This window comes from Emydura macquarii, unplaced genomic scaffold (assembly GCF_026122565.2).
Source record: "Emydura macquarii macquarii isolate MOO-44397 ecotype Brisbane River unplaced genomic scaffold, CSIRO-AGI_Emac_v2 contig_2680, whole genome shotgun sequence".
NCBI lineage: Eukaryota > Metazoa > Chordata > Testudines > Chelidae > Emydura > Emydura macquarii.
In genome coordinates this window covers 547,977-569,021 of record NW_027132817.1, presented here as the reverse complement: position 1 = coordinate 569,021, position 21,045 = coordinate 547,977, and the positions used below count along the sequence as shown (strand labels likewise).

General features: G+C 43.7%; 2 protein-coding genes across 2 annotated transcripts in view; one reads left to right on the top strand and one right to left on the bottom strand.

Moving 5' to 3' along the window:
• LRRC1 (leucine rich repeat containing 1) overlaps positions 1–21,045 on the bottom strand; it is a 96,736-nt gene that overhangs the window by 37,862 nt on the left and 37,829 nt on the right. Inside the window, exons 3-4 of the mRNA XM_067565470.1 lie at positions 15,376–15,454; positions 9,905–9,994 (exon numbers count right to left, since the gene is read on the bottom strand). Coding sequence (XP_067421571.1) covers positions 9,905–9,994; positions 15,376–15,454 — 169 coding nt within the window. The remainder of the gene's footprint in view (positions 1–9,904; positions 9,995–15,375; positions 15,455–21,045) is intronic.
• LOC137164588 (small ribosomal subunit protein mS37-like) lies at positions 12,158–12,385 on the top strand. The gene has a single exon (XM_067565442.1). It carries the CDS (start codon positions 12,158–12,160, stop codon positions 12,383–12,385), a length of 228 nt encoding a protein of 75 aa, XP_067421543.1.

Genomic DNA, 21,045 nt, shown 5'->3' with positions numbered 1-21,045 from the left:
ATTTAACCAGATATCCTGGCTACAGAAGTGTGACCAGCCTCAAACAAGCTACTTAACAAGCCTTGGCTAGATAAAAATGTAAAATAATTACATTAGTCAGTAAAAGAGATTACACAATTTATGACCAAGTGTCTCTTAAGTGTTGTTATACAAGACAGAACTGCATAAAAAGTAACACTTTGCTTAGGGAGGAGCTATTTTATTTGATGTCAAACTAGTCTTCAAAAGAATCTACATTAACAAAAATGTTTTAATCAGCAATACACAAACTGATCTAAAGTTTCAGTCGCTCTTGACTATTCAGATTTAGATGAAGATCAGACTCTGAGTCCACCCTTCTCAGCCTGGCCTTGGCTCTCTCAATCTTTAATATAACCCTCCAGTAATCTTATTCTCCATTTCCACCCATTCCAAAGATTACGGGACCCTGAATAAGAGAGCTGCTGGGTCTAAGCCACTGTTGAAATCTAATTTTATACACAGCGCATTTTAAGAGACAGCATAACTAACTTGTGGCCCAACAAAGATAGTCCGAGTTACTGGACTCCACCATGGAATCTTCAAAAGGGTTGTTGGGGAGAAGAATTAGGGAGCTTAAAAATATATGAAGCAATATATGAGATTTTGGATATCCTAACTGAACATTCATCAATGTTTACTCATCAATATAACCGAAATAGGAGTAAATGCTAAGACAATTCAGAAGAGTTACAGCTATTTTCAAATGCTATTCCGTTCACTTTATTTACCAGTTTGTTTTTCCACTGCCTCCATTAACAGAATAACTCAACAAGATTCAGTATTTTAGTTAATTACGGAACTTTTAATATTAATTTACACACAAGTTGATAGATCTATTAAGATCAGAGGTCACTGTATTCATTACAAGTATTAAATTGCTAGAATAGTGCTCATGAAATAGAAACACTTTCAAGTTCATGAGCATTCAGTTTTACTATTTAATGGAAAGCAATCTAAACCACACACAGCCCCACCTAATCAAAAGTGTAAATATTACTAATGCTATGCTAAACTCTGATAAGCTAAGAATCAGAGGGAGAATCCATACCATTAACTGAGTATCTAGCAGTACAAATAAAAAAATTCCACTTTCAGTATCATTAAGCATTGCCTTCTCATTTGTTGCATCTGTAACACGGCACTTTAACAAGCTTCCATTTTAAGATACAGTCCATTTATTGAACTCTTCTGTCTTGATCCATACAACATGTAGAACTATTTTTATTCCACGTGATGCCATCAGATGTCTCAGACTGCAAATGTATGTCAGTAAAAAAGTGCATCTTTTCCCATCTTACATCAATCTGATTTAACCAACTTTCTCAGTTACAGATCTGTTCATAAAGCCACCAGTGAGAAGTAATAAGCCTAACATTTGGTATGCATTTCTGAGACATTTCCACTGCCTCTATAAAATCTTTCAGTCCACCAATCTTAATATAACTTGATGCAAGATTACAGCCATTTTAAGCCTACAAGTTACAAAGTAATTCAAAAGTCTCTAAACTCAAAAATTAAGATTTTGAGACTTCATCTTTTGACATGAAATCCAAGGATATTTAGATTTCTATCTACTCTGGAAAGCATTCCTATATATAAGTTTCTCAAAAGTCTTACGTCTTGTGGAATGTTTTAAGTACACAAAGACTGGTCAATAGAGACAAATTATTATCCCCTCTGGGCATTCAATTCTAATAGTCATAAGTGTTACTTGTAACAATAGGAAAAATACATCTATGCTTATCTGAAAGTTCTCTTTCTTTGAACAGTAAGATCCACAGATCTGATACAGTGAGTACATCAGCCTGCTCGCAGCTTTGGGGCAGAATCAGAACTCTCAAGATAGGTCTACACTGCCAGGGCCGCATGAATCAATGCAGCGGAATCGACTGAGCGGGCAGTGGAGACCTGCTCAATCGATCCCGGAAGTGCTCTCCAATGGATGTGTAGGACGGGCTCCTGCCCGGTCCAGTCCTGGCGGCCCTTCCGCGGGCCCAGGCTCAGAGGAAGGCCACTGTGCCTTCCTACTTGACAGGGGAATGTTAGTTGTACAGTCTTGCGCCCCGGCCCCCAGGCAGGGCGGGCGAGCAAGGAGTCTTGTGCCCCGGCCCCCAGGCAGGGCGGGCGAGCAAGGAGTCTTGCGCCCCGGCCCCCAGGCAGGGCGGGCGAGCAAGGAGTCTTGCGCCCCGGCCCCCAGGCAGGGCGGGCGAGCAAGTAGTCTTGCGCCCCGGCCCCCAGGCAGGGCGGGCGAACAAGGAGTCTTGCGCCCCGGCCCCCAGGCAGGGCAGGCGAGCAAGGAGCAGTGAGCTCGAGTTCAGCGGGCGGTAGAGGTGATTTCCCTTTTGGGGGTTGACAAGGATCAGGGGGGAGAGGAGGGGGACGCAGGCCCACCCAACTCCACTGCGTCCCAGCCCAGGGCCCTAGCAGTGGCACGGGTGTTGCCACTCATTCGGCGGGGCTCCTGCCGCAACACGCCGACGGGGCGTTACCCCTAGTACAGCCACGCCTCTGGCTGTCCCTGGGCTCCTTCCTCCCCGGGTTCCCCGGTACCTATGTCCGTCGGTTCCTCCGGGTCGTCGGGGTACACCGCACGGGGTAGGCCCGTCAGTCCTTCTGCGTCCACGGGGGGTAGGTTGGGAAGCTCCTCAGCGAGGGGCAGCTCTTCCAGATCGCAGGGCTGGGGGTACGGTTCAGCCTCCGGCAACTCCTCCAGGTCGGATCCTGCCTCCAGGGGTTGGGCGTCTGGCAGCTCCTCCAGGTCCGGGCCGGCTTCGGGGCGGAACTCCCAGCTCTCCGGTTCAGGGGGCTCGTCCCAGCCGCTGCGGGCCTGAGGCTGGGTCCAGCGCTTCGGACCTGTAGGCCTCGGCCAGTCCAGGGGGCCCGGAGGTCCAACCCAGGCCTTAGAGGCGGGTCGCCGGGGCCGCAAGGCCGGGGGAGGGTTACCTGAGGCAGTGGTCTGGCGTGGTTCAGCCCCTTGCCGCAGCCGGCGAGGCAGTGCGTATGTCTCCGCCGGCAGCCTCCCCCCTTCTGAGCTGCAGGGCCTGCTTTTTATAGCTGTCGCCCTCCCTAAGGCTCCGCCCCCCTGCCGCCGGGTTGGCCGCCCGGCAGGACCTATCGGGGCCCAGCTGTCTGGTTGCCGGGCAGACTGGGCTGCCGGCGAGTCTAGAGTCTGATTGGGTGCCTGCAGCCCTTCCGCGGGCCCAGGCTCAGAGGAAGGCCACTGCGCCTTCCTACAGATGTAATAAATCCACCCTATTCCCAACCCCGAAAAGAGTACGGCTGCGTCGACCAGAAGGCATTTCCTGTCAACTCAACGCAGTGGAGATGCTGTGTTAAGGGAATGATGAGAAGTCGATGGGATGTATGCAAGCTATGACTTCCGATGGCTGCTGGCAGTGTAGACCACGCCTCAGTCACTGGCACCAAGAGAACACCCCACCCCTGACATCCCCTCCACTTGAGACAACTTTCACAGACATGATCATTCCATTCTATTTTCCCAAATTACAGATTATGTTAATTACACTTTGAAGGAAAAGCATAAAATTGTGCCTGCTGCAGAGCACGGGGATAATTTATTTTAGCAAAATAAATCTGAATTCTCTGGATGCCAATTTTAGTTTCTATTCTATAGGAGCATATCACCACCAGGCAGGGCCACCTTAATACTGGAGGAAATTTTTTCTAGTAAACAGAGATGAAAAAGTTTCCTATTTGGTCCACAGAGCCATTACAATGAGATTTTTCACAGCAGTGTGCCTCCGGGGCGGTAACTGGACATAACAAACATCCAAAACAAAATATATGATAAATTCTCCATGCCTCAAGTGCCTAGGGAAGATGCAGAAGGCTTTTGCTGAAAAAAAAAATGGCAAGTGGCTAAAGATTGGATGACCGATTATTTACAATTTGGTGAATTTGTGTAATGGTGGCCACTTGGGTAGCTAGCAGATCTTGTTACATTAGATACAACCTCTATCTTGACATTCACAGTGCTCCTATAGATTGGACACTGATACTTGACAGGAGGAAGAATATTTCTTGAATTTACTTTGGGAATGAATGTGCTGCTGGTGCATTTGGAGTCCCTGCTACTTCAGAAACATCGCCCCCAACAGTCAGGTTTTATGAAGAACAGATCCATTTTGACTCTCCACTTGTTGTCAGAGATACACCATGAGTTCAAGAAGCCTCTGCATGTAGCATACGTGGATGTTAAGGCCGTATTTGATTCAGTTGATTGAGTTGCGCTATGGAAGGCCTTCAAGGACAAAGGTGTCCCAACCACTCCACTGGACTTGATTAGCAAGCTGCATAATGGAACCACTGACCGAGTACGTCTGGGGAATTGAATGTTGGCACCTTTTAAATCAGTATCTGATGTCAAGCAGGGCTGTGTCTTGGCCCCTGCACTCTTTTGTCAGGCAATGGATTTCATAATGCAGCATTCTGTCAGGGCGATAGGCATTCAGATTGATGACCTCTCACTCTCAGACCCTGACTCGTCTGGTGACATGGTTCTTCTAGTACAGAGCCCCAACAGGATATACAAGGCACTCCAGAAAATGGAGGAAGAGTCGGCTAAGGTTGGCCTCCATGTTTTGTGGTCAAAAGACAAAATTTAGGATCAGGTCCATCTGCGACTCCAATCTCTTTGAATAATGAAACTGTCAAAGCAATCTCCAGCTTTTGCTATTTGGGTTCTATACTCACCAGTTCCTCCAACTCTCACATGGAAGTTCTCCACCAGATTGGCATCGCAGCATCTGCCATGGGTCATTTACAATGAAAATGGAATCAACATCATCTCGGCACAATCACCAAGTTCAGGATCTATTCAAGCTGTATCATCTCCGTACTGTTGTATGGCTGCGAAACATGGACACTACACTACTCAGACTGGGCAGATCTGGAGGCTTTCCATACAAAATGCCACCATCTATTGGGCAAAAAGTGGAATGACTTCATTTGTAATGCAGATGTTTACAGTCCTTCCAGTCTACAGACTACATGAGCCATTGTCTGCAGATGGCATCTTGTGCATTTCGGACATGTCACAAGAATGCCACAAGACATTCTGGCGAACTCCATTCTCCAGGTGGCTTTTAACATCGGGGATAAAATTCCACCAACCAAGGGGTGGAGACGGCCCAGAGGCAGACCCTCTAATACATGGGTTCATCAAGTCTGTTTCGATGTTGGACTCTCGGCCCATCAAGTCCTTGTGGCTGCACAGGAATGGATCAAATGGCAAACCATCGCTACGGTCAACTGTTCAGCTAACCGTTGAAGAAAATGTTGTTACAAAGAGAAGGGTGAAAAAAAATTCTTGTTAATCTCTGAGGATACGACAAGAAGCAACAGGTTAAGTTGCAGCAAAGGAGGTTTAGGTTGGACATTAGGAAAAACTTCCCAACTGTCAGGGTAGTTAAGCACTGGAACAAATTGCTTAGGGAGATGGTGGAATCTCCAGCATTGGAGGCTTTTAAGAACAGATTAAACAAAACACCTGTCAGGAACGGTCTAGTTATTACTTAGAAATCAACACTCAGGGCAGGACTTTCTCGAATCCATGAGAACAATGATCGCTTCATCCAACCATCCATTTTGATCCTATCTAGTCTTGGATCAAGGATTGCTTTTGTCATAATAGAGGCAGCCAGAGGTCCAACGGAAGGTTAATCCAGTCCAAGAACCATTAAGGCATAACCAGTATCACTGCCACTCTCTCTCTCCTATCTTTTGTACAATACTGGGGAGAAGTGGAAAAGAGGTGGGAAGGCATATAGCAGAGACCTCACCCAGCTTCACAAGAGATCATCCATCACCTTGAAACTGGGTCCTGACATGTGGAGAGGCCACAAGGCACTTTACTGCCATTTCCATATGCAAAGAGGTCAATCATCAGCCCATCAAACTGACTTCTAATCAGCAAGAATACTTCTGGATCCAAATTCCACGCTGCTTGATCTGACTTCTGCCATGTAAGCCATTGTATTCATCTTCCCTTTGATGGAAAGTACGTACTGAGGCAGGAAATTTTGCTCTGCCCAGGACAGAAGTTGATTTTCTCTGAGGTGGGGTTTACTGTGTTCTACTTTGTTTTTTGAAAACCCCATCAGATATAGATTGTCCTGACCAGAACAAGTCTGTTATCAATGGAAGGAAGAGCAGGGTACACTGAGACCTCAAATCACTGTGTTGCAGTCAGTGGATGCTATGCTCTCTTTCTAGGACCTATTTTTCTGGATAGAATTGGTACCTGAAGCCGCCTTCTCCACTAACTCCAGCTAGTATCTGACATAAGGAGCTCTTAAGTGAGTTAGTCAAAGGGTGAATCCCTTGGAAAAAAAAATCTCATTCTCTGCATTCCCCACTTCAGGGAGTGGAGAACAGACAATGAGCCCTTGACCTCTGTCAACAAACATGATATCAGGTGAGATTCAGAAGGGATAACAGCAATTACTAGGTAGGGCTCATGTGAACTCTGATTCATTAAAATCTCTGTGCATAAGCTCAGCCTTTCCCAACAGGCTTCACTAAGAACTAGGTTTCTGTTTCTGACACACCATTAGTTTTCCCTTATGACCATCTTCATCTAATGTTAACATTCTCTGCCATGAGACCTTTCACTAACAGAATTCATCCTCAAGTCCAGGTCTATGATTGAGTTCCTGGCCCATATATCTGTGTTTATCATGAATCCACAATACTCCAGAAGTCACATCACTACAGATTTTTTTCAACTCAGAAAAGGGCTCAGATGAGCAGTTTTTTCCAGGAAAATAGGTGTGAACTCCCTTTTTCCTTAAAGCCAGTATTAATACTTTCATGATCTTGGAAGAGACCCTGGAAGCATGTCAGATCAAAGAATAATGAACAATTTTGAAGAAAATAGCTCAACATCTACATGTCAAGCTGGAGAGCTGTCTGAGGAATGGTAACATGAGATTTTGAGCCTTCTTTAGGAACTTCAGGTGTTCCAACAGGGGGTCAGTGTTTCTTCCTGGTTCTCAAAAGCTAGAAATAGGATGAGGAACTTGATGAATGGGAGTATCACTCTGATCTGAAGTAGATGGTGTATGATTTCATTCCTGCCCTGACATTCCCATAAACTACTAGAAACTGGGAATGGGAGAAACCTGTGCTTGCAATTCTAGAACAGCTCCATGGAGTAACCCCTGTGGACAACGTCCAGTGACCTTATTTTGAGGAAAGTTATATGCAGCTATTTGTTCAAAAAACTGAAAGAGTCTTGCATCAGTCAGGATCTAACAGATTGTTTTGAGGCAACTGAGGTCAACTAATGATCTGGCCAGAGCATCCTGGATTTGTTCCAAGCACCCCTTGTGAAATAGTAATCCATCTTGTACTTCAGGGACTGCTTGCCATGTTATCTGTATTCCCTGCTGTAATGTCTGGCAGGAGCCTGGATAGTATATCTATTTTTCCAGTAACTCTGGAGTAGTCTCAACTTTCCATCAACTACGAGAGCTGAGAACTAACCTGTCCAAGTGTCTGATTTCAATGACAAAGGCCTACATTAAACAGATTTGTTTCCCTACTATCTGTTTCAGGAAGAAGCCCTTAAACTACAGAATATTTGAGGACAAGAAGGACCATACCTGTCATACTGACCACCCAAGTTAGCATTGTTTGTGAAAGCACAAGGAAGGTGCCTACATTTAATAAAAAGTCTTAAGTTTTTTGTTTTGTTTTTAAGTTACTCTTTGGCAGATGCCAATTGAATGCTTTCATGCCCACAGGAAGGGGCTGCAAAAGGCTGAGAAGACCACTCCATCAGGTAAAATATATCTTCCCCAGTTTGAAATGCTGAGTGCCTTAACACCAGGGAAGATATAGCTATATTTACCTTCAGAAGTGACACCAGGTTGAATTTGGACCGGTGCACACTAAATGAATCACGTGGACTTATAAAATGGAGGCTGGAAAGTAGTAAATGGTGCGCTAAGTGCCCCCCCTTGTTCTTCCACCCCTGGTTGCTCTCCCTCCTTGTCACTCCAGAGGCTGCTGTTGAAGGAAGGATGCATTGGTGAAGCATGGCAACTTGCAGCAGCAGATAGCAACAATTTTGACGTTAGGGTCTGGCAACCCATAGTAACAGAGGATGACAATCTGATATTTTCCTCGTCTTTCAGGTGCAACAGGAAATCCCTATTTCTGTAATATGGTATCTTCAGCGGGAAGATGAGAGATAAATAGCTATAGTTTGTCTAGGTTGGTCACAGATTTCCTAAAGATAGTTTCACGGTACTTAGTACTCTGACTGAAGAGGCCTATCATCTTTAAAAGTACTTGATCCCTAACTCCAGTTCAGAAGGTGCCCTTCCTTTCTTAAGGAACAATTCCTTTTGTGAGTGCACACATACAGAGTCATCAGCAAAACTCTCTGGTTTGGTCGTTTCTGTGTTAGTCTACTCACCTCATGAAGATGAGGAAAGAAACAAAATAATTTTTTTTTTTTGTTATTTATATCACCTTTGGAAGTTTGTCCATCTGATCCTGCATTCTAGTATTAGAGGGAGGAGCTAACATTGAACTCAGTCTTCTAAGAATACCTCAAGTGGCTGCAATCTTCCTGCCCTCAAAGCGTGTGGGCTTGTTTTGTTTCCCCAACAGGGGCCCCTTCTGCATCTCTCAGGGAAAGTAGCCCGGTTCAAGAACAGACTCCCCCAAGGCTCTGCCCCTTCCTATTGTGTGGGGACCATACAGACCAAAGAGGTCTGCATTTCCCCAGGACGCCCAGCCTGGAATAGCAGTAGGAATCCCAAGAGGCATGTTACAGAGGTGACAGCAGGATGGAGCTGGATTTCCCAGTTTTGGCCAGTGTCTGTGGTGTCTCCAGTGTCCGCCATCTGTGGCATGAAGGGAACGAGGGGCAAGGAGGTAGCTGAGCTCCTGTCAGGAGAATGACTACTCCTGATGCAATCTTCCATCAGGCACACTGCCTTTCTGGAGATTGGGGGGTGGGAAAGAGCCTCCTGCCCCTGAAGCCAGCTATTCCAGCACTGCCTGGATCCTTTCCAGTCCAGGGTGGGTGGGGGCAGAAGCAACCCCACTTGGACCACACTGAAGAGATGAACTGCACTCTAACTTCAGAGCCAGCTGAGCTCCCCAGTGAGAGACCTCAATAAGGGGTGACACAGGGGGACAAAGGCTTTTCCTTGTACCTCCTCCTTCCTGGCCTAGCACTCTTCCTGAAGCCTGCCAGGCACCAGCCACTGCAAACACCTCAGAGGGGGTAGCAGAGGTGAGGGGAAGTGTCCCCAAAAGGCAAATGCAGCATTGGGACACTGCTCAGAACTGGACAGACACTAAGCCAGACTGGTGATCGGAAACGTGACCCAGAAGTTTGCTGTTTCCTTCAGAAGAGCTCTGTGGCAGAGGGGCCTGCCAGAGCCACGGGCCTCTGCGGGAGGACATAAAACTGGACAGAAATCCAAGGGGTGGGGCATTCCCCTGCTGAATCAAGGCTGAAGTCTCCACTGTAACTGCTCTGCAGCTCGCAACACGATGAATTAAGTAACAAGTCTGAGAATAGGTGCAATTATCAAACTGATAACATCCTTTCAGTCTTTCATCTGAATATCCAGCTTCTTCCACCTCCCTAGATTTGTACCTCCCACAGACTAGAAGACTAAACATATGCACAAATACCCTAAGTTCAGTGCAGTCACTTCAAATGAGCAACCTACAAGAACGCAAGAGAAGGTTTTTAAACAGACTACGAAAATGTAATACACAAATTAGTAATTGTGTCAGGGTAACATACTTGTACATCAGGTATATGCAAAAATGTAAATTTACAACATCTACGTCAGGGAAAACAAACTAAAGATCATATCTTAAAAAAAGAACTTACTTCCCAATGTTCTCAGGTAGTGCCTGCAGAGAAATGTCATTTACAGAAAGACACGTCAGATTCTGTAATTCAGGAAAGCTTTCAGGCAACCTATGGAGATATTAATTCAGATAAATCAAGCACTTGTACTACAATAACTATTCATACTAGCATAGTGAGATCATATATATTTGGTGGGAAAGGATATGAGGTAGCTCTTCTATTAAAAAAAAAAAAAAAACCTAAACAATAGTACAAGGATAAAGAGAAAGGCACTAGAAAGAAATAAAAATCAAAAGTAAACAAAATGGGTTTAACTTTCTTCTTGTTTGTATGCATTAAGGCAATGCATATCCCATATAAGAATGCCACAAAAGATACATTCAAAAGCCATTAAAGTAGCATATATTGTTAGGCAGAAGTTGGTATTAGGGAAGTATGGAGAATTTGGCTTATTTTCTGATGCTGCTTGTTTTAATATTAGGTTTTGCAGCTGCCTCTTTTGTATTTTTAACTATTTATTAAAGGCATCTAGAGCATGGGACACTTTGCGCAACCATCCCACCCATCTCAAATTGCTAAATACCAGGGAGGTAGCTGGCTTGATCCCAGCTATGTGGGAGATGGATCTCACTAAGGAAAAGGTGAAATAGTGTGGAAGAGGAGGAGACTCTTTGGCCTAGTGATCAGATAAGACTGTTAACATGAGCTATCTTTAGGGCATGTGGCAAGATCTGTTTTTTTTTTTTTTTAAAAGAACGGTGGACATTAGTGCATTTTCAAATGTTAATTGAATTTTTTGGTTTCTAATTGTTTGAAGGTTGCAGGATTATTTATCTGATATAGTTTACCTTTTTAAAAAGGTAGTCAAAATGGGCCTGGGATAGGCCCTTTTTTATGTATAAAACTAACTAAATAAAAATCAGATGGAAAAAAGTGGGTTGACAGCCGCTTTTAAAACTGCAGATAATTACCCTGAGTAGTGTTGTAAATACTGGAAATACAAATAGAAAACAGGAAAAAACTGACCCAGAAAAAGTGTTTGATAATACTATGATGGAGGTTAGTTAAGTAATATGCTGGGAAAACTGCAGTGTACTGGACATACCACAGAAACCAAAAATACCTATTTTGCAAGGCATTTTTTCTTGCTTGAATATTTAACGACGTTCATTGGGGACCTCAACAATGAGGCAACTCATTGGGGTAATGGAAGGACATAGGTTGGAATTATCTTTGACTGGCATTTAAGCCTAAAGGAAATAGGAACTGAACTCACTGGTCACACAAAAGTTCAGTTCTACACAGAAAAAGAGGTGATTACTGGGACACACAAATATGCATGAACAGGTTGTGCAAAGGTTCATGCTACTGTATTAGATAGGTGGAGCTGGTAACACTGCCTATATAAGGTTGCCCAATACTTCCATTGTAAGACCCTGTTTTCAGTTGCTTTTAACTTTGCCAAACTAACCATTTGGGCTGAATTCAAGCTGAATATTTTCAAAAAGTTGCACCAAAAATGGTTTGGTCATGTCCAAGACCAAGATTAGGGAAAAAAAACACATTTTTGCCATGTTAAACAAGTCATTCAACCATTTTGTGGAGAAGAACCAGCACCACTGTGCTTAGGAGCAGGGACTTGAAATGCAGCACAGGGGTTGCCTTTATGTCAGGGATGCATGTCTTCTGCTATTCTCTTGAAAATACACCCAAATTTGCAAAATATCAGTCACACATGCTTAGCAGAGAATTGTTAGTTTGGCAGTTATATCCTCCAAAGATTCCAACTGTACTCAACATGCTCCGGCCTCTGGCTGTGGGGGTTGAGCAGGACTTTCCCTGTAATTGCTGCTCCCACCTGCTGGGCTGCTATAGCATCAGACAGGACCCACCGCACCCCCCCTCCAAATATTCCTCCTCACCCCTTTAGGGAGGGCACGCCCTACAGTTTGGGGACCACAGCTCTAAATGCTGTCATCTTAATGACCCATGAGAGTGTCACCATGGTTCTAGGGGATTGAATTTCTGCTTTATGGTTTTTTTACACCTAGAAAGTTACAGTCAGCATTCAAAAGTTTTAAGATTGCACAGGCAATTTTCTCTTGATCCCTTGTATGTAAGCATTTGGGTACAGACTTTAATCATATACTATATTGTCCACATGATCCTGTCCTCAGTCAGTGCACAGGATGGACTGACTAGTGAAAGGGGCTGTCTTCCGTAGGATCCGTCTCATTTGTTGCAGAAGTTGGAAGACAAGTAGTTATGACAATGTGCATGTCAGAGCTGACATTAATGACGGCTTGCTGGAAGCAGAATGAGTTCAACGATGCAGCGTGTGCCAAGGAGATCCAGACATTCTACGACTGTGTGGCAAAGGCAGATGCAGAGCGTAAGGAAAGACTTAAAGAAGAGTCCCTGGCCCGGATGGGAAACTTATCTCCAAAACCAGTGAACAAACTGCTGAAGAGGTTCCCTAATATCACAAGTGATTTTTAAAGGAAGACTTACTTTCCCAAGTAACTGGAGGCCAGTAGCTAAAGCTGGTGTTCTTTTTGGAGAAGGAGTTACGAGCAGTGATGAAGTGAGCAATTGCGGCTGACGATGTCTGTCAGCATTACTCAGAGGTTCTTGCCTTGAACATGTTTTGGGGTGGGATGGGTCACTTTCTCCATTAGCTGAGATTGTTCTGTGGGGCTACAGATTCTTGTGATGACAGGATGGATGTTTGCTAAGCCATAATGGGGTCTTGAGTCTTGCTTCATTGTGAAATAAAGTCTAAGGAATTCAATAAATGAATTTTTTCACCCTCAAAAAAAAAAAAAAAAAAAAAAAAAAAAAAAAAAAACCAACAGATTCTATCCCTGCCTCTGCCAGAGTTCCTATGTGATGCTGGGCAAGGAATTCAGTGGACAAACGCGAACACTTTTTTTTGTGCGTTCCTCAACTTCTGGATGCCCAACTTGACCTCCTGGAATTTGATTTGCAGAAGTGCTGAGCACTCATGGCTGCAACTGAAGTCAACAGGAGCTGGAACATATGAAATACTAATATCTCAAAACCAGTTCCTAGGCATCTCAATTTGGGTATGCGAGATAAGGGGACAGTTTTTACCGTAGTCTCTCTATGTCCAAGTTGCCTTATGTAACCTGGAGATACCACCACCACCTCACCAGGGTTTTGTGAAGTACATTAATTTAAATAGCTGTGAAGCACTCAGATTCTATAGTGATCGTCACCATACTAAAGCCCATGAGGAAGTTAACAGTTTTGTCTTCAGAACAAAATTTCAACAATGTGCAGCAATTAAGACCTGGGGCCACACACTGAACAATAAGGAGAAAACAAAATATTGAACAGCTGCTCATTCTGTGAGCACCATCCATGCTGTGCACTCAGTGAGGTAGGGATCCTGTGGAAAAAGTAGCATGCGATGTAACTGAAGGTCATCATAATGCAGATGCACAAGTAGGCCAAATTAAAATTGTACAAGCAACCTTAATTGTGGCATTTCCCAGCTTTTGAATACTGGACTATGCAACTTTACAGTTCTTTTATTGTATATGTTTTGAATGCAATATAATGTACATTAGAGAAAGACCAGTACATATTTATTTTCAGTAAATCATTTTAAGTTGCGCCCCTCCATACAAAACCTCTGTTTTCCTTCACTATGGAGCATACTGCATATTGCCCCTCATTTTCATAGACTTATTTGCCCACAGTTTTAAAGCTTCACAATCAGAAGCTTATTGCTATTTTCTAATACCTTGTGACTCACTTTAGAGTTTAGGAAATAGGGAAGGATTCAGCCTAGAAATAATCCAATCCTTTTAAACACTAAATATAGGAAGATCAGAAAACTAATTCTTTGCTATAATAATATGAGAAGCATAGAGCCTACCTACACAAGTGTAACATGCCAAAACACAGTTGTGGCATCCACGTACAATGCTTTTACTGCTAGCGTGGACATGACAACTACTGGTTAGAGAATGTTATGGCTTAGGTCATGTTATAGTCCCACCACATTAGACCAATGCTAGCCTAAATATTCCAGGCTAGGAAGGAGTGGGGCAGCTACTGGCAGACAGGACCTACGTCCATTGGATTGGTGACCTCTCCACATAATAAACATGCTACCCTGTTCCATCAGGGAAGGATCATTTATGCTGAATCCCTCCGTATTTCTAAACCTCTTGAGTGAGTCACAATGCATTAGAGCAGTGGTTTTCAACCTTTTTTCATGTGTGGATCTCTAAAATATTTCAAATGGAGGTACAGACCCCTACGGAAAACTTAGACATAATCTGCGGACTCACAGAGGTCCACAGACCAGAGGTTGAAAACCACTGCATTAGAAACTTCCCTTTTATTCCCTTTCTAAGCTAGATGCAACAAGCCAGGGCAAAGGAAGAAATAGCAGCTGCTGCAGCACCTGGTGGCACCACAGCACTTGAAGGCTAAGCTGAGCCCCGCTTCTCCTAGCTGCCTCTGCACAGTTAAAGTCCCAGTCTATCACTCATTTTTTCCCCATTCGATTTCTCTACCAACCACCCAGATTTTTCAAGAGACTGTCCTCCTCTTTTGCCACCACTCAGCTTTGTGTAATGTTGGGGAGCAGGGGGAAAAGGGGAGGGTTATAACATTAATTCATTAGGCTAAAATCAGAGCCACAGCAATCCATTGAATCCCACTAAAATGAGCCAATCAAGCAACATCTAAAGGACATTTTTCTTAAAATGAGCACCTATTGGGTCTTTGGTGGAAGAGTAACCATCACTGAGGCAACTACTACTCTCTCCTAGGCCAGGACAGGAGGGAGCAGCTTGAGGTGACTAATGCCACTATGAATTGCTTTCACTGCAACCAGGCAGCTCCACCAAGAGGGGGAATATGGATATTAGAGATGCAACAGCCACCATCAGGTGAAGTGCAGTTCGGCCACATGGCACTGAATAAGTATGCTGGATTAGCCCTAATTCAGTGGTTAATGACACAGCATGGTTCCAAGCCTTAAGGTATGTAAAGAAAGCCATTATTTGCACCTGTTGAGTTAACCCCAGTTTTTAGCAGTCAAACTGTACCAATGCAGCTACACTGTTTGCTGGCCACTGATTGCTAAATCCCAAGCATAGACAAAGGTTAGAAATGGAAGAAACGGGTGACAGTGGAAAATATAATACCATAGCTTTGCTTGTTTATATTGCTGCCCTGCTTGAAAAATCCCGGTACTTTTTATCATTTGGATTTGTGCTCTTAAGTACTGACTAAAATCACATTTGTTCTGTGTTGCTTATTATCTTCAACCCTTTGGGAAGGAAGGGCGCACCTGTTCATATAGCTCTGAACTCTAGCCACCGCCCTGCGGAAGAGACAAACTGTGCATGACTCAGACACAGCCCATAATATTTGCTTTAAGAACTGAGCAAGTTAAATAAGGTTGTAGTGTTGGCATGGAAAGCACTTAATGTAAGGGGGAGGGTTACCTGGTCAGTGGGTTCCCACTGAAGTCTGCTACTTGTAGTGCTTTGCAAAACGAGATGCTTTCTGGAATTTCAGGAATTTCTGCAGAAACAAACAAATGCACTGTTAACGACTGTGCTGTAAAAGACTTTCTATTCTGAAATGGCCACAGCATTACATACATTGGTCATTCCATTCAATTCAAAGAGGAAGAGAGCTGAAGTCTCTCGAAAGCTTATGCCTGCAAATATTAAATTTGTTAGTCTTTAAAGTGTCACAGAACTCTCGTTGTTTTTGCTGTATACAGACTAACACGGCTACTCCTCTGGAACCATTCAAAGAATGAATGTGTGCTGTGATTTTTTAATATCAGACTACTTTTAAAGATATTGATATTTCCAAGTACAATTCAAAGTTTTAGCTAACATTTACAGAGCCCTAAACTGGGTGGGACCCAGACATTTTAGTGACTGCTTATCTCACATGCCTTCCTCAAAGCAGCTGGAATGCTCATTTGTCCTAATGAGGATTGATGTCTGTCAATTGGCAGAAGTATGTGGAATTCAATCCTTTTGTTCAGCAAAAGCCAAATTCAGTCACTTAAAGCCATCTAATCCAACCCTTAGGGTCAATATATGGACAATTACTTGTCTAGAGAGGTATGGGGGTGGAACAGGAGGTATTAGTTAGGAGTATCTCTACCCAAATGTACACTCATGGGAAGAGATCCATCCCTCCCATTGCACTAAAATCTCATAGCGTTAGTACTGTATTACTGTGCTTCTTGAACCTTGACTATTGCTTTATTGTTTTTTCTCTTGAATTTAAAGCTATGGCTACACTACAGAGCTGTAGCGTTGCTAGTGCAGACACTCTAAGATGACAGGAGAAAGCTCTCCTGTCCACTTAGTTATTCCAGGCCCCGCAAGTGGCGACAGCTGTGTTGGCAGGAGAAGCTCTCCCAACAACATAGGCACGTAGGTCGGTGAAACTTATGTCGTTCAGGGAGGGTGGCTTATTCACACTCCTGAGCAACATAAATGGTAGCGTGTACCCAGCCTGAGTCTCAAATAAATCCAAAATATTATTACTCAGGCTTGGTCTACACTAGAAATTTATGTCAGTATCACTGCATCACTCAGGGATGTGGAAAATCCCCACCCTTGAGCTACATAGTTATACTGACCTAACCCCCCAGTGTAGACAGCACTGTGTCAGTGGGAGGGCTGTTGGGGAGGGGAAATATCTATGCCAATGGGAGACGCTCTCCTTTCAGTGTAGGTACAATCCTCACTAAGCAGATGCTTAATGAAGACGGTGGTAAGAGCAGACAAGTCCTCAGAGGTCTGGTTTTACGTTAAATCAGAAGATAATCAGATCTTTGTACCTAAATGTAAAGTTTCAAATACTGTGCATTACATGATTAGAACATTAAAAAGATGCCTGCTAGACTTCATGTTTCAATGCTATTTTTATGAGCAACCTACGTTAAAGGGCCCATAGTGTCTTACATCAAACTCCAACAAGAATAATGCCCACACTAGTAGGACATACTTGCTTAAAAGGCTTCAGATTCATGATTCCATCCTTCACTTTGAAAGGAATAAGATTTATATTAATACTTGAAGAGAGAAATGCAAAGGAAAACAGCATGTTCAAATAGTAACCACAATTAAACCTTTGTACATATGTAGCTTCCTTTCAAGCATCTTCTTTTTGATCAAGAGCCCCCTTTCGTCTGTAAGTTGTTTAGAGAGGCTAGATAGTAGATAGCACTTTCAGAATGTTTATCTGCAGAGTAACCCTAATTCTTTGTTACTTCTATTAAAAACTTACCCTAAATTTAGATACCACTTTTTCATTCGAAGAGCACTTAGATCAGCCAATTTAACAAGAGGTAAAACCCTCATACCAGTGACAGTGAAATGTGAAGCTCTGGTTAGAGACCTTTGCCAGGGACAACAATCTAATTACATTAATCGAGTGTTTTAAGTCTATCAAGTTTTGCTTTATTTTGTGTTTTGGTCTCAATATTTGTCAAACCAGGGATCACAACAACAAACATAGTTATCTACTTTCAATTCTTGCAGAAGCTGGATAGGAATATTATGCATTTAAAACAAGCATGAAATATACAGAAACATCACTCTAGGAAGTTTATGTCTACATTCTCTCCAGTCAGGAAAAAAAACAAGGCAAATCTCAAAAAAGTAACAGATTTCCCTGTCATAGAATTTATCATCAGTTCTCCTCCACCTCCCTCACATTTTCCCCAGACCACATCCCCTGTTTAAGTTCATTAAATACACTCCTCCAATTCTAACTGCACAGAAAGTATGGAAATTCTAAATGGATCGCACAATGTGACTCCCTGAGATTTACAGATTTCAAAGCCAGACGGGACCATTGTGATCAACTACTCTGACTTCCTGCATAACACAGGCCATAGAACTTCCCCAAAATAAATCTTAGAGTATGTCTTTTACAGAAACATAATGTCACGCTGGCTGGATTGGGGGGGGCAGGCGGGCGGGCATTTATTATATTGTGTGACATCAGTATGTCAAAATCATAATAATTCATGTAAGATATGCCATGTCAGGTACTGTTAGAAAGGCTATACTATGCAAGTAAGGTGATAATACTTATGTTCATGTGGTATATGTGTAATGGAAGTTATGGATATATTTGATATATCTGTATTTTAAACTGTGCTGTCTAAGACACACCCTAGACAGGGTGGTGGCAGAACAACAGCCTGCTTAATAGCCCATTGAGACATTCACAGATGCAAGGGGCTCAGGGGGAAAAGCCAGAGGTATACCTGATGAGTCACCAGAACTTGCTCATGTGACTTTAAACTCCATTTTGGTTCCTGTAAAATTCCACAAACAGCATGGCAGGGGCCAGAAGGTATGTAAGGCAGAGGCCTGGGAATCCATTTTGTTCTTCAGTCGGGATTCAGCTTCAGCTACCAACCTACCTCTGGATCAGCTCATCTACAACTGAACTGAAGCTGTGAAACAAAGAACTGAGACCCATCCAGGTACTGGATGTACACCAGAGGGACTATACAAGCCTGCAAACTCCACAATTCTTCTAAAAACCTGATGTATATGGACTTTCAAATCATTTGTATGTATCTGATTACTTTAATCCTTAACATTTCTCTTATGGTTTGTTTCTTTCTTTTTAGAATAAACTTTTAGTTTTACTTACTAAAGGATTGGCTGGCAGTGTGGTATTTTGGGTAAGATCTAAACTTATACTGATCTGGTAATGTGGCTGACCCTTTGGGGTCAGAGGGAACCTTTTTAGTAAAGAGCATAGAGTTTAAATAACTGGTCTCTTTACTGGACCTAGTGCTGATTGGGGGCCGAAGACTGAAATGCAGTAAAGGGAGCTGTGTGTATTTGTATTTTAGGCTTCTTGATAAGCAGTGTGGGAAATCAGAAGCATTGTTTGTGGCTGGTTGGGAAGCCTGACTTCAGTGTCACCCACCAGCACTGGGAGAATCTGCTCTCCTTTTACAGTCTGCCCTGACCTTGGCATTTTCAGGTGGCTACCCTAAGCACAGAAGGGTCAGACATAACTTGGCCTTTTGACAAGCCACAGAAGTGATGAGATAATCTAAAATGCTTAGTCCTGCCAAGATAATAGAGCAAAGCTCTTGAAACTTCCAAAGTTTGGCATCACATATAGTATGATGTAGTAGTATTTTGGAAAGACAGGTGGAAAGTTAAACTGATATAGATGAAATTTCAAGACCACTTTAGGGTGGAACTGAAGGTGTAGTCTCCGTAACCCTTTGTCCCCAAAGAGATCCAGTCATAAGATCCAGCTCGGAGCTTGTTGACCCTCCATGCTGGAGGCAATAGCAACTAGAAAAACCGTACTGAGGGTAAGATGATGAATCAAACCATTCTAGAGCAGCTTAAAAGCTTCTCTCTGAGGTTTAGGAGGACAATGTGAGTATGCCACAGAATGATATCATCTCTAATAGGCGGGTAAGCAGGTAGGAGGCCCCTGAAGAATTTTGATACAGTCATACTCTTCTCATCTGAGGGTATTAGAGAGTGACACAGATACTGCTGCAAGGTGGACTTCAACTGAACCAAATGTCAGTCCAGCGTGTTTCAGGTGCAGCACTGGTGAAATGTCGGCTAAAGGTTGGCTACCGCACATCCACTTAAAAAGTCTTTAGGGTCATGGCTGGTTCCTAGAAGGTGCGGAGCAAATGGGATTATTCTGTGGTAATGGCAGCAAGGCCACACCATGATCATTTTCTGGTAGAGAGGGGATTACACAGAGCCTCCTTTTTGTTTACACAGTGCATCAGGGAAGTGCTGTGTCAGTTACAGGGCAAATCTGCACCTTCAGATCTTTTTAGTTCCCCTTGAATGCACATGCATGCACGCACGCACGCACGCACACCTCCCCTCCGCCCCCCCCCCTTAGTGACAGACCTCGCTTTCTGCACCTTATTCTGGGCAGTGTCATGGTCCAATCATTCAGACTGGAGGAATGTATACATTGCAGTCGAAGGTGTGATTGCAGCTCATGTAGGTATATCTACACTAGCTTTAATCTAGCAACATGGCTAAAAATAACAGTCCAGATATGGCGGCACAGACCCCAGTGTGAGCTAGCCATACAAGGACATACCCAGGGTTTTGGGTAAGTGCGTAAAGCACATGCCGCTGCATCTTCACAGCTGTTTTTAGCCAGGCTAGCTACATTTTAAAACAAAAACAAACAAATAAACAAAAAAACACGTCTGACACACACTGGATCTCTGGCCTGCAGTACCCATCTTCCAAAAGTGGGAATGCTGCAGGCCTAACTGCATTTGGCACCTCTGAGCCCCTCTCACTACGGGTACCCGTGAACAGCAAACTGACTAAACATTCAAGTGACTCAAAAAACAGCAACAAAAAACAAAGCATTTATTCATTCCCAGAGGTACAGAGGGCACAGGGTGAAAACAGTAAGTGGCCTACGCGCCTACACTGTGTCACACCTAGACCTTTCTTTCACTTTAATCTTTCCTTGCCAACTTTTCTAACTTCCCCACTGGCAACTATTCTCCACAGGCATGGCTGGAGGAAATAGACTGTCCTGCTTGCAGCATGCTCTGTCTGTGTGTTTCCTCGGGAGCTTGTCGACTAACTGACACTCCCTGGGCAACCTTCACAACCTTCACCCAAATCCCCTCCTTTTGTCCCTAGGCGCAGCGTCCCCTAGTCAACTTAGGCCATGTCTATACTGCCACTTTTGTTGGTATAACTTATGTTGCTCAGAGATGTGGAAAACAAACAAAAAAAAACACCCCCAAGAAACATAAATTGCACTGACAGAAGCGCCAGTGTGAACAATGCGATGTCAGCAGGAAAGCTACCGACATAGCTACCACCGCTTGTGGGGGTGGTTTTATTATGCCAACAGGAGAGCTCTCTCCCATCGGCACAACCGCATCGGTAGGGCTGTGCTGCTGTAAGCTCTCTAGTGTAGACATGGTCTTAGTGTTCCCTTCGATATCTCTCTCTCTCTCTCTCCCCTCAGCCTTGGCAAACCAGTTATGTCACCAGGTTGGGGCCAGGAGCATCACAGCTTTAAACCTGGCTATTGTGCTTGAGTGTTTGTTGGAATGCTCCTTATATAGGCCATTGTTTTCCTTTCCTGCTTGGTTGAAC

Bases quoted from the DNA above. Each gene is read 5' to 3' on its own strand.
- LOC137164588 (XM_067565442.1), top strand. From the start codon at position 12,158: ATGTGCATGTCAGAGCTGACATTAATGACGGCTTGCTGGAAGCAGAAT.